General features: G+C 58.5%; 1 protein-coding gene across 9 annotated transcripts in view; it reads right to left on the bottom strand.

Moving 5' to 3' along the window:
• ADAMTSL2 (ADAMTS like 2) overlaps positions 1-12,044 on the bottom strand; it is a 39,273-nt gene that overhangs the window by 6,453 nt on the left and 20,776 nt on the right. For all 9 annotated transcript variants that reach the window (XR_004031470.1, XM_030818118.1, XM_030818117.1 and 6 more), the window contains 5 exons: positions 11,598-11,970; positions 6,258-6,355; positions 1,928-2,054; positions 509-722; positions 243-398 (listed from right to left, as the gene is read on the bottom strand). Coding sequence is in view for 8 of the 9 variants with exons in the window: in XM_030818118.1 (XP_030673978.1) it covers positions 243-398; positions 509-722; positions 1,928-2,054; positions 6,258-6,355; positions 11,598-11,970 (968 nt within the window). In the remaining variant the exon portion in view is untranslated. The remainder of the gene's footprint in view (positions 1-242; positions 399-508; positions 723-1,927; positions 2,055-6,257; positions 6,356-11,597; positions 11,971-12,044) is intronic.

The raw sequence follows: 12,044 nt of genomic DNA, 5'->3' as shown, positions 1-12,044 counted from the left end.
ACAGACCAACAGAGGAACAGAGACACAGACACAGACAGGGAGACAAAGGCAGAGAGAGATACAGAGAGATAAACAGGTGATAGAGGGAAGGTGATGCTGGCCACGTGTTTGGAGAGAAGTTTTGATTCCTATAATAGCATGGGAGAAGGCTGGCTGGACATTCTTCACCTCACACCCTTGCCTCGGAAAAAATGGAACCACGGCACATCAAGCATCCAGCCACCCCTCAGCGCAGGCCTCACCGGTCCCCAGTCGGAGACGGTCCACTGCCGGTCACAGGGCGGGCCCGAGCAGTTCTTCTCCCCTACAGGCCTGGTGTTGGGGTCACACAGCTTCTCATCCTCCGAGCAGCGGATGTCCCTGGTCACCACACTGCGCTCCCCACACTTGGCAGTGCACTGTGGCGGCGGGGGGAGGGGGGGGCGTGACGCAGGTGTAGCCACCTCCATCTCCCAAGCCCAGCTCCCCAGCTCTTCCCGACCCCCGGCTTGCTCCCGCAGGCACTCACCTCAGACCACTCCGACATCTCCCACTGGGGCCCGCAGGCGGGGTTCCGGCAGGTCTTACGTTCCTCGGGCCGCACGGCCTCGGCTGCCTCGCACAGGTCGCTGTACACGGAGCTGTCGAAGCCGGGCGAGAGCATCTTCCAGCAGCGCACGACGCGGAACTGGTAGCCCTCTCCGCAGGTGCGCGAACACTCGCTCCAGCTGCTCGTCTCCCACCTGCCCCAGGAGCGGATGGCCTTCAACGATCCCCCCGTGGCAGCCGGGACCCCATGCAATCCACACCCCCAGAGACAACGCGGCTCCTCCCTCCCTCCCCTACGTGTTCCAAAACCGCTCGCCAACAAGCTAAGTCGGACAGGAGGGTGTCGAGGCTCAAGGGTGCAAGCTGGGCCATGACGGCCCCGGAGCACCTTAGCAAGGTGGTTGGTGGGTGCCCTGAGCGTGGGCTCGGCCTTCCTGCCCCTTCGTGCCCTGCTGTGTCACACAGGTGGCTGTGCCCCCACAGGACTCTGGCAAGGGTGGAAATGAGCAGAAGGCACATTTCTGGATCTGTGTCCAGAAAGGGGGCATGGCCAGCGTGCTGGGGAAAGACCTCTCCTTCCCCTCAGCTTGAGCTGGGAGGGGTTATGAAAGAGACCTGGACGTCTTCCAGGCAGATAGACTTGGAATAAGAGGTCCAAAGCTGATGGGCTCTGAGGGGAAGGACAGGGCCTGCTGGACCCCACCCCCGGGCCAGCCTTAGCAGCATTCTGGGGACCCTGGGCATTCTGCCCTTCCCAGAAAGGAGTAAATGTGCAGGAAGTGGGAGGCCCCAGATGGAGCAGCCCAGAAAAGAAGAGGCAGTATGGCCGTGTGCGGGGAGCAGGAGGGCTGAGCCTCCGAGGAGCGTGTGATCCTCGTCAGGGGAGGCCGGCACCCTCAGGCTCATCTGGGGACCCCACTTGTCACTAGGGGTAGGATGCACTCAGCTCAGTCTGACTGCATCCACAAGGCAGGAGACGAGACCCAAGGGTCAAGAAAACAGGCCTCCACCCACATCCAAGGGACAGCCAATAGGCATGGAATCTTGGGAATAATCCCTTGAGTTTATAAAAATCCTAGATGTGCCAAGTGTGCCTGGTGGGGCAAAGATATCGCTGTAATATAGAGTAATGTTGAGAATGGTTTCTAAATCTGCGGTGGCAAGCATTAATTGAGCACCTACTGTGTACAAGGCACAGTGACAGATTAAATTGCAACTCCTGGGAAGACCCAGAAGGTCTCTGAGGGGTGAGCTCTGTATGGCCCCTCCTCAAAGAGCCCCCACAGCCCTGCACACGAAGCACCTCTACGGGGCAGGGGCGTAAGTCTGACTGCTCCTCTGGGCAGAGCCCCACACACCCCCTGCCAACCCCCTGCCCAGGGCCCCTGGTGGCAGGTACCTGGGCTGGCACTCCCTCCCAGCGCAGAACTCGTGGACAGGCTCGGGACGGGTCAGGGCGTCACAGTAGCTGTCATCCACCTCGACACCATCGTAGCGGACACACATGGCATACGTAGACATGACCCCTGGGTTCGGGACAGGGGAGGGTCTGTGAGCCATGCCGGCACCTTGGAGCCCAGCAGACAGGCCTCAGGACTTGGGGCAAGTCACCTGACCACTCAGCTCAGCTTTCTGGCTTGGGGATGAGTCACAGCTTGTGGAACTGTGGCGTGAGGGCAGCACTGTTGTTCTGAGCTGTGCGGGTCTGAACTCTTCTCTTTGCACCCCCACCCCACCCCACCCAACCCGGCTGGGCTCCCAGTTTCCATGTCATGGAGTCCAGGCTTTGAGTCCGCTCCAGCTGGCCCCCATGAAGGTGCAGAGGCAAACACAGTCAGGTGTCCCCCATCACCAGGCGTTCAGCAATCACCCATCGCTGGGTGGATGGGCAGGTGGGAGTGAAACCTGACTGCTCCAGCCCCGTCAGCCTCCTCAGAGGTCATGGTGGGGGTTCGGGCGTGCCCTGCCCTCTGTGGCATGCCCCAGTTCTTAGCAAGCATCCTCTTGAACTTTCTTTTTTTGAGATGGAGCCTCACTCCGTGGCCCAGGCTGGAGTGCAATGGTGCAATCTCAGCTCACTGCAACCTCCCCCCTCCTGGGTTCAAGCAATTCTCCTGCCTCAGCCTCCTGAGTAGCTGGGATTACAAGCGCCTGCCACCATGCCCAGCTAATTTTTGTATTTTTGTAGAGAGGGGGTTTCACCATGTTGGCCAGGCTGGTCTTGAATTCCTGATCTCAGGTGATCCGCCCACCTCGGCCTCCCAAAGTGCTGGGACTACAGGTGTGAGCCACCATGCCAGACCTGAACTTTCTTTAATCATCACTGTGTGCCTGTCTTTGTTGGTGCCACGTACTCTGTAACCCCATTGGGGGACAGTGGGGGACAGGCAGCCCTCACCTAGCAGTGCCACTTCCTTGGCCACATCTCCACCTTCTGCTTCTTTCGTCCTTGCCCCTGAACCCTCGCCTGGTACCAAACTGCCACACAGGCCCAGCTCCCTGCCCGGGAGCAGGATGATTCTGGGAGTGCCAGCAGCATTGGGAACGGCCTTGGGGTGGGGTTAGGGTTTGCTTCTTCTGCTGTGGCTGTGTGTGTGTGCGTGTGTGTATGTGTGTGGCCACGGGAGACAGACGCAGCCTTCCGGGATGACGGGCATCATGGAACGGTCTTGGCTGCAGCTGCCAGTTCCCCCAGAAGGAAATCGGTTTCCCCATATCCAGAGAACCCAGCCACCCGGCGGCGTGTGTCTGCAGGCCAGCGGCTCCTGCCTCTCCAAGCCCCAGCCCTGGATGGAACGAAACAGCCTGGGAAGCAGCCGACAAGGGGATTTTTTCTTTTTTCCGTAAAGGACGAGCCAGGCTGCAATCACGGTTCCTCTCCCGCCAGAGCTGGGCCATGCAGCCTTTAGCCTTCTCTGAGGGGGAGGCTGGCTTCCCGGCCAGGTCTGCTCGGAATGTTCCAGGCCTCAGAGACACCCGCTCTGGGGCCCAGGGAGGTGCGGGGCTGGGGACTTGCAGACCATCGCCAAGTGCCTGGTTATTCATTCGCTCCTCGTCATGGAGTGGAAACGCAGCAGGCCTTGGTCAAGAGAGACTGGAATCCAAGTCCCAGCTCAGTGCCTCCCTGGGGTGACGTGACCGTGACCAGACTCCAGGCCTCAGCGTGCTCCTTCCCAAAATGGGAACCTTCCAGAGAGCCTGTGAGAATCAAATGCCAGGACGTTTTTTCTGGGCACCCTCTTCATGACACCTATCTCGAAAACGGTGCTTTTCAAACCCCCTGAGCCACAGAGCCCCTCCTTGAAACAAAAGAAAGGGGAGGATGAAGGCTGGGGGCCGCAGGATCCACTGTCCTCACCACAGTGCCCTGGAGCCCCAAAGGGCAGCAGAAACTTCCGCCTATGACCCGAGCCGAGGCCAAACTGACGCCCCTCTGTTGCTGTGGCTCCAAAAGAGTGTCTTCAAAGAAAAATCTAAAAACAAGCTTTCCTACTGTGGCCAAAGCTCAGGGCAGGCTGATCCGCCCCACTGATGGAACTGCCCTGTGCCTGGGTTCTTGCCAGGCACAGGATGGAGGGTGGGCCAATGACCATCCGTGGGACATCCACAGGGACACAACCTATGCAAAGGGTGGACCTGACTCCGTTATTTCTGCCCAGTGCCATTCAGCACCTCCCACAGTGACAGGTAACTCTCCCTCCCTCCTGCTCTCCCTTTCTCTCTCTCTCTCTCCCTCTCTGGCTCTCTTTCTCTCTCTCTCTCTCTCTCTCTCTCTCTCTGTGTCTCTCTCTCTGTCTCTCTCTCTCTCTCTGTCTCTCAGGGTGGCTCATTTCCATTTCTGAACAACCCCCTGTAAAGCAGAGTTTCCTTCTTCCAGAGCCAAAACCTGTCTTTCTGATTTCCTGTTGTCCTTTGCCCCACTGCACCTTGGGCCACGCTGCACAGACCCAGTCCAGGCCCCTCCCTGCCATTCTCTGGGTGTTGGGAGACGGTGCTGTGTCCTCCCTGGGGACGTCTTCCACACAGGGCTGCCCATCAGGCCCCTCGCCAGCGAGGCTGCCTCGCCCTGCAGACGTCTCGAGCGACGTCCCCTCCCCAGCCAGCGATGTGTCTGGGAGGAATCACAGATGTTTGCAGACACTTAGTGACAACGCCCACAGGCTTGACACTTACTGACAACGCCCACACGCTTGGAGTGGCCAGGAAATGTGGAGGAACTCAGGGCAGGTCCGCAAAGGACTTGGCAAAGCAGACCCCCCTGCTGACACCCCACCACCATGCTCAGCTCCCCTCGGGGTCTGCCCGGAAGGCAGGTCACCCGGCTCACTTCCAAGGCCAGCTGCTCCTGGGTATGGTGGAAGCCGCACCCTGCATCAGATGGTGGCAGCCACCCTCAGAACAGCAGCATCCATTGACCTCTGACCATGAAAGGCTACACCTTGTTTCACGTGGATCCCCACAACCCACCTTTGAGATAAGTATATGTCCCAGTTCAGCTGTAGAAAACGGTGGCTCGAGGATTTGGCAATTTGCCCAGGGCCCATGGTGTGGTCAACCAGGCGGTGCGAGCCTGGCCAAGCCGGGTGCTCACCACACCGCCCACAGCACTTGCTTTTCCCTCCAGAATGCCAGGCGCAGGGGCAAACACAGCATGCCCCGTGGCTATGCCCTGCTTGGGGGCTCTTATAACAGGAGACAGAGCCCTTTCTTCAGCCCTAGAGAGGCAAGGCCAATGTGAGCAGAGCCTGCAGGGCCGCCCCAGCCCCTCGCTCTCTCGGTCCCATCTCCTGAGATGCCAGCAGGGCTGCAGAGGGTGCGGCCAAGCTCAGACTGCCCAGCTGCGTGGAATCCTCACTGGCCAGAGGCTGCAAGGGCATCAAATGCCCTGGCAAATGGGGGGCACTGGGGCGGAACCAGGAGCATCAAACCTCTTGAGGGGCAGCTGGGTATCCTCTACATCCAAACATGAAGCCCCAAGAATAGATAAAATGTGACCTCAGAGCCGGCACTGGGGTCTCCCTACCGTATTTTCTCCCCTGTCAACGGCCCTGTATCCTGGTCCTGGGTTTGACATCCGGCCTTGCGGCATCCCCCAGGAGAGGGTACCAAAGTGGGCAGCAGAGGCAGCCCCAGCTCCCAGCGGCTGCGGCCAGCGTCTCAGGGTGATGGTGGTGGTGCAACCAGACAGCTGTGGGTTCAAATCCCAGCTCAACTCTTACTAACCACACACATCCGTCTGTCCAGGCACCACCGAGGAGGGTCTTTTTTCCCCTCCTAACTCCTCCCCTGCTGATGAGGTCCTAGAATTTGCCTACTTCCCTTCGTCACAGATCACAGAGGCCTATGACTCCCTTCCTATGTTTGCTGGAAGCAAAAGTAAAATCTCTGCTACCTAAGATTTCTTACTTTTAACCCAAAGGACGTTTGCCCTAACAAAATATGGTATCACTGGCAACAGACAAGGGATCATTGGTGGTGGCCCGGGTGACCCCCAGGGGCCTGGACCTGACCATGGTCCAGCACGCCGTGAGAATGAGGGTGGCCTCACCAGACACCCAAACTCCTATCACGCCACACTGCCCCCAAGTCAGGAGGCCACAGACAAGCACCCTGAGAGCAGTTTGGGGCTGCAAGCTAGTGGGTGGGCCCCACAGCCCCGGCATGCGTCCACGGAAATGGGTTTAGGGCAGTCGCTGCCCCTTGGCACCCGTGGCACCCGTGACCAGTACCTGTGGTGCAGGTGGCACTGCAGGGCTCGTGGGACGAGAGCTTCCACCGGTACATGTCCGCGGGACTCACGCCTTGCTTGCGCGCCTTGGGCCTGGTCCTGAAAGCGAGATCAAGCAGAGAAGGTGATGAGACGCTCCAGGCCCCGCCGGCAGGCTCCGGCTTTTCAGGCAAGTGAGTTTTCTTTGGAGGGTATGTTCGCCTGAAGCACACACCTGTCCTGAGCCCCGGGCCGACTCTCTACCTGCTACGGTCAGAGTTGCCACTGTCTGAAGTGGAACGGATGAGGCGCCCGCGGAGGGGCACGTTTTAGGATTGAACAGACATCAGCATTGTTTTCCATCTCAATAACTGCATGGGAGCTGCCCAAGCTCCTTCCGGAGGGGAGAGGTGGCCTGAGAATTTGGGGCCCCCAGCACTGTAGTTGCTCCCTGCACACATGCAGGCTTCTCGATATCACCTTCTCACATCAGCTAGGGGGTTCCTTCTTCCCAGCGGGAAGGGGACCTCAGAAGGTGTCTTATGTGCTAAGAATGTTTCAGAATTCTCTCCCACCCCCTCCTCCAGCTGGGAGTCTGATGGAATGGGGGACACTAGGCATCCAGCCTCCAATTATCAAAATTAAAAAGCTCGGCTGCTGGCAGGGGCGTGGCCACAGCCTACAGTGCAATTCGGGTTGGCCATGGCTGCACAGACCTGCTGGGGTGGGGGGAGGCACGCTGGGTCCCAGCCAGCCACCAGCTATGATTCTTGGCTGGAGCCTATGCAGCCAAAGCCAACTATTGTTAGGACTGTTTGCTTCTTTGAACCAGTAGGTGTGCCTGGGCCCAACCTCCACATCCAATGTGCAGGCTCATTCTGGACTCCGCAGGGGAGGAGGGAAGCAGAGGCGGCAGCAGCTCCACAGCCCGGGCATCTGGTCTGGGACGCCGCCACGGAGTGCCGCCGCCCCTGAGCCAGAGAAGGGGCGATGGCAAGCCGGCGCGGTGGACAGCAGGTCCTTCGAGCCTCAACTTCCTTTTTAAACTGGACAGTGCAGCAGGTGGCATTGCCCAACTCCACTTTCCTCTGGGCCCAGAGGGGCTGGCTAGAGATGACCCCGAGCCGCCATACTTCACTGGGCTAAAATGTGGGCCAGGTCACAGGTCCTTCTTCGGGACCTTCAGTCACCTGGGGGTGGTCAGGCTTAGAGCATTATATTCGGAAAGGCTTTCGGATTGACTCTTTGATACAGACATGGGTTTGGATTGAATGGGGAGTTTACAATGTGTTATGCAAGCGGGTGAGGATTGCTCTTCTGTTTTGCTTGGACTGGAATGGGAGGACCCCACAGCCAGGCAGAACTTGCCTTGACCACACATCTGAGGCCCCAGGAATGATCTACCCACAGGAGCTTCAGCAGTGAGTTCACCGCTGTGGCTTCCCAAACTCAGGGAGGGAGAAAGGGAGTGAAGGGAGAAGGGATGGGGACCAAGGCCCAGGAAGGGCTGGGGGCTGGGGGCTGGTCCCACTGTCTCTTCAAAGCCTCCCTCACCTGGGAGCTTCAAGCCAGGAGAGTCTGTCCCAGCCCATCCTGGGGCTCGAGGGGAAGAGGAGAGTGCCTTCTCCTGCCTCTTTAGAACTTAGAGGAAGCTTTAAAAATGGGGGTGGGGGCCTGGCGCGGTGACTCATGCCTATAATCCCAGCACTTTGGGAAGCCGAGGCGGGCAGATCACAAGGTCAGGAAATCGAGACCATCCTAGCTAACACGGTGAAACCCCATCTCTACTAAAAATACAAAAAAAAAAAAAATTCACTGGGTGTGGTGGCGAGCACCTGTAGTCCCAGCTACTCGGGAGGCTGACACAGGAGAATGGCATGAACCCGGGAGGCGGGGCTTGCAGTGAGCTGAGATGGCGCCACTGCACTCCTGAGCGACAGAGTGAGACTCCGTCTCAAAAAAAAAAAAAAAAAAAATGGGGGTGGGTGGGGGGTTTCCCAAGACCCTGTCATCACAGAACAAAAGTTCCCTGGATACTTAGAAAGCTGCCCCAATGGGGGCCACTCAGAGCACCCAGATCAGGATGAGTAAGTCCTTTGAGGGAGCGGAGAACCCGGAAGACCAGTCCTTAATGTTTGATTCAGAAAACACTAAACTGTGCTGACCAGGTCCCCACCTACTTTCAACAGCTTTAAATTCTCCCCAAGAACAAAAAGAGATGAAAAGATCCAACCCACGCCCCTCCACCCCACCCATGGCGACGCTCCGCCATCTTTATCTAATTACACGCTGTGAGCCAGCAGGCAGCATGACTCATGCCTGACTCAAGAGAGAGCGGGCCCGGTTCAAAATAACCCTTTGGATTTTAAGCACCAAAGGTATTTCTGGAGGGGCTGCCCACACACTCTTCGCAGCAGCACGTGTGGGGCATAGCAGATGCAACTCTTGAACATAACCCTGCATATATTTGCACAACAATGCAACGCGTAGCAAGTTCCGTTCTTGGAAGTAGCACGGGGAAGTGGAACACCAAGGAAATCGCTGAAGCACCAACCCGGCGCTCTCCTCCATCTGGAAGGAAGTCACTGCCCCTCTCAGCTGTGAAAGTCAGAGCTGCTAGACTGGGGCTGGTGACGGCTGTGGAGTCACCACCAGACCACCTGTCACTCCTCAGGGTCCTTCACCCCGATGCCTGGCCAGACACAGGCTCGCGGGCTCCCCAGGCAGGAGAAGCTCTGAAGCCACCGTGTTTGTTTATAAACGAGCCAGAAAGTGCTCTGTTCTTCTCTCCCGGCAAGGCTGCGGAGAGGGACTCCACGTCTCTGTGTCTCAGACGCTTGTGCCTAAAGTCGGAGTCTGGTGACAGGGGCCCCTCCCCTGATTGTTTGAAGCTTTTCTGGAAAGATGAAAATAGCCTTTCCTTTCTGGGCTGCCCCTTTGATTTTGCCTTCTCTGAGCAGACACGACTTCCTGTGTTTGGACAACTCAGCCGAGACATGGCTATTTTGGCCTGGTGGTTTCCCCCGCCGCCTCCCTCTGCCCTTTATCTCTCCACACCATCTTTGGTCCCTGTGCGGCAGCATCCTTTGATGGCAGGCCGGCCGGGGGAGCAACGGCATCTCAGCAGTCAGGGCCTTTCTGAGTGCTGACAGCCTAGTTGATCGATCCTTGAGGCCCCTGACAGGCCCTGGAAATTCAATATATCCTGGGGTGGGGGGCTAGGAGGGGAGGGTAAGAGTCAACCAAGATGGGGCAGGAGAGATTCTTTACAAAGCGGCTTGAGGATCCGAAAGCTTGTGCCATGACCCTGGCCTAAGGATCACTGAATATTTGACCTGGTGGGCCCGAAGGGCAGCCCCTGACAAGCCCCTCAATGAGAGATGGGGAAACTGAGGCCCAGAGGAAGACAGAGATGCTCAACTCACACAGTGTCCATGCCTTAAGCCAAATTCCACAGCGAGGCCTCGGTGCCACTCTGATAAACCCATTCTATTCGGAGGGCTCTGACTGCCAGAGAGCTGGCCTCCTCGACCCAGGCAATGGGTCCTGAAAGGCGCCCCCCACTGCTGCCACTTGGAGGCTCAATTTTCTACTAATAGCTTCTACTTATGGGAGGCCTTACCGTGTACCTCACACACAGAATACCAGGTAACGCCCTGGACTGCCCTGGGAGGTGAGGAGGGCCCACGCTGAAGACACACACAGACGGGCAGCCTTGAGTAGCGCCGTTCCCACAGGCCAGCACTGTCTGGGTCTGTCCCTCCTGCCCTTTGCCCAGGACCCCCTCTCAGACTCAGACACTACACCCAAAGCAAGGCCCGGCCCTCCGCCACCGAGTCCTGAGAACCAGCCAGAGGCCCCGCCTACCCAAGGCTTTCAGCATGCCAAGGTAAAGGGTGAGCAGACAGCCCTATGCCACCCCTGTGGGAAGAGGGGCAGCCGGAGGAGGCTACGAGGCCCCACTCTGTCCACATCTGCAAAGTAGGGTTCCGCCCAGAGCCTGCCAGAAGTGCCCAGGACATCCTCCCTGTGCCCCGAGGCCCCAGGCACCTCAGGGGCCTCAGAAAACAGTTTGAGAAAAGGGACAGGCATCCCCTGGGGGCTCCTGGCTCACCAGGGAGGCTGGCTTTGTTGCTGGGCTGGATGGGTGGGAAGATGGCCCCAAACCACATCACCTCGAGAGTGAACCCTGAATCTCCCATCAAATTCAGTCCCTGAGCCCCAAGGAGACCCACTCAGCACTCCCGGCCCAGGCCGGGTTCAGTTCATGCTTGCATCTAAAGTCAAGGGGCTTGGGTTGGACCTCAGAAAATAAAACCAAACACCAGTGTGCCCGTGCCTGCCTCCAACCGCCACTCACCGCCTGCTTAAAATAGCCCCCAGGCACATGTGAGTTGCTGGGAAAAACTGCGGGGACCTGCAAGGGTGGCCACCCTCTATCTGGGGGCGGGGGAGCTTGTCACCATGGACTATGCTCCAGTAGGGACACGGCAGGTCTGGGGTCACCCTGCTCACAGCTGGCCCCTGACCCAGGGAAGCTCCCAACCTCAGGCTCCCCCAGGTCTAGCTGTGACTGCCCAGGCGTCCCCGGCTGTGACTGTCCAGACAACCCTGGCTGTGACTGCCCAGACATGGCTGCCCATGTAGACCCAGCTGTGGCCTTGGCTCTGGAGGCCTGGCCCCAGGTGGACTCTCTCACGGCCCTTGCCAGCTGCAATGCCAGCCTTGTTCTTCATCCCTGATTTCAAGGTCTTGCCCCTCGTGGAGGAATTTACTAGATCCTCTCCAACCCTTGCTGAGGCTTGGGGCTGAGCCACTCTGCACTTGGGGAGCTGCCTGGAGCTCCGCCTCCTCCTACAGGTGTGTGTGCCGTGACTGTCCAGACTTAAAACTCAAGGGTCCCAGGTTCTCAGGTTCTGTGACCTCGAACACACCGCTAGCAGTCTCTGAGCCCACAATAGCAAATAGCAACCTTACCACTAAGGGCGGTTGTGACGATGACATGTTTCCATGCACATAAAATGCTGAGCTCTGTCCCTGGCTCACAAGACTTGCTCAGAGCTGTTAGCTTCCTGCCCCCCTTCCCCCCATCAGCTGCACACATAGGGGCTTAGCCCTGGATCCTAATCCACGGACATAACTTTTGGGGGAAACTCACTCCAGCCCAGGCCTCTGACTTTGTGCTCAGATCCACGGGGCAGCGAGTGGAGAACCCCAGGAAGAAGGGGCCCTCTCTCCTCTACCTCTAGGACCCCAGCCCTTCTGGCCAGACCCCCCACAGCGGGGCCTCACTTTCTACCTGGCCTCGGCCCCATCCTGCCCCCTGAGGGCCCTGGACAGGGCTCAGGAGAGTGCCTCCTACCTGGCCTTGTGAGTCCTGTTCCCGGCCGAGGTGGGCAGGCTGGTGCTAACGTTGGGGAACGGGGCCTCGGAGGAGCTGTTGGCAACCCTGTCACTGCTCAGCTCCAGGTAGGACCCGTTGAGCAGGTAAGGGCCAGCCCCCTCGTTCTCCTCATAATCCACAAAGAAGCTCTCGGCCAGGGAGCTCCTTGGGGCGCCCTGTGCAAAGATGCTGTTCACGGTTTCATTGAGGGTGAAGTCCTTCAAGTCAGAGCCTGTGCCCAGCAGCTGGTCAGAGATGGCGTTAGCCGAGAAGAACTCCTGGGAGGCGAAGTGGGTGTCAACCTCTTCGTCATCTTTGTCCCCGGCGAGAGGAGTCCCTGTGACATTGCGGTCTAGAGAGGAGACAGGTGGCTCAACTGTGAGCGCACCCCAGCCCTGGGGACAAGGGCTGCCCTGGGGAGAGGAC

This window comes from Nomascus leucogenys, chromosome 8, assembly GCF_006542625.1.
Source record: "Nomascus leucogenys isolate Asia chromosome 8, Asia_NLE_v1, whole genome shotgun sequence".
Lineage (NCBI taxonomy): Eukaryota > Metazoa > Chordata > Mammalia > Primates > Hylobatidae > Nomascus > Nomascus leucogenys.
The sequence above is the reverse complement of the archived record's forward strand: the minus strand, read 5'-3'. Positions and strand labels throughout refer to the sequence as shown.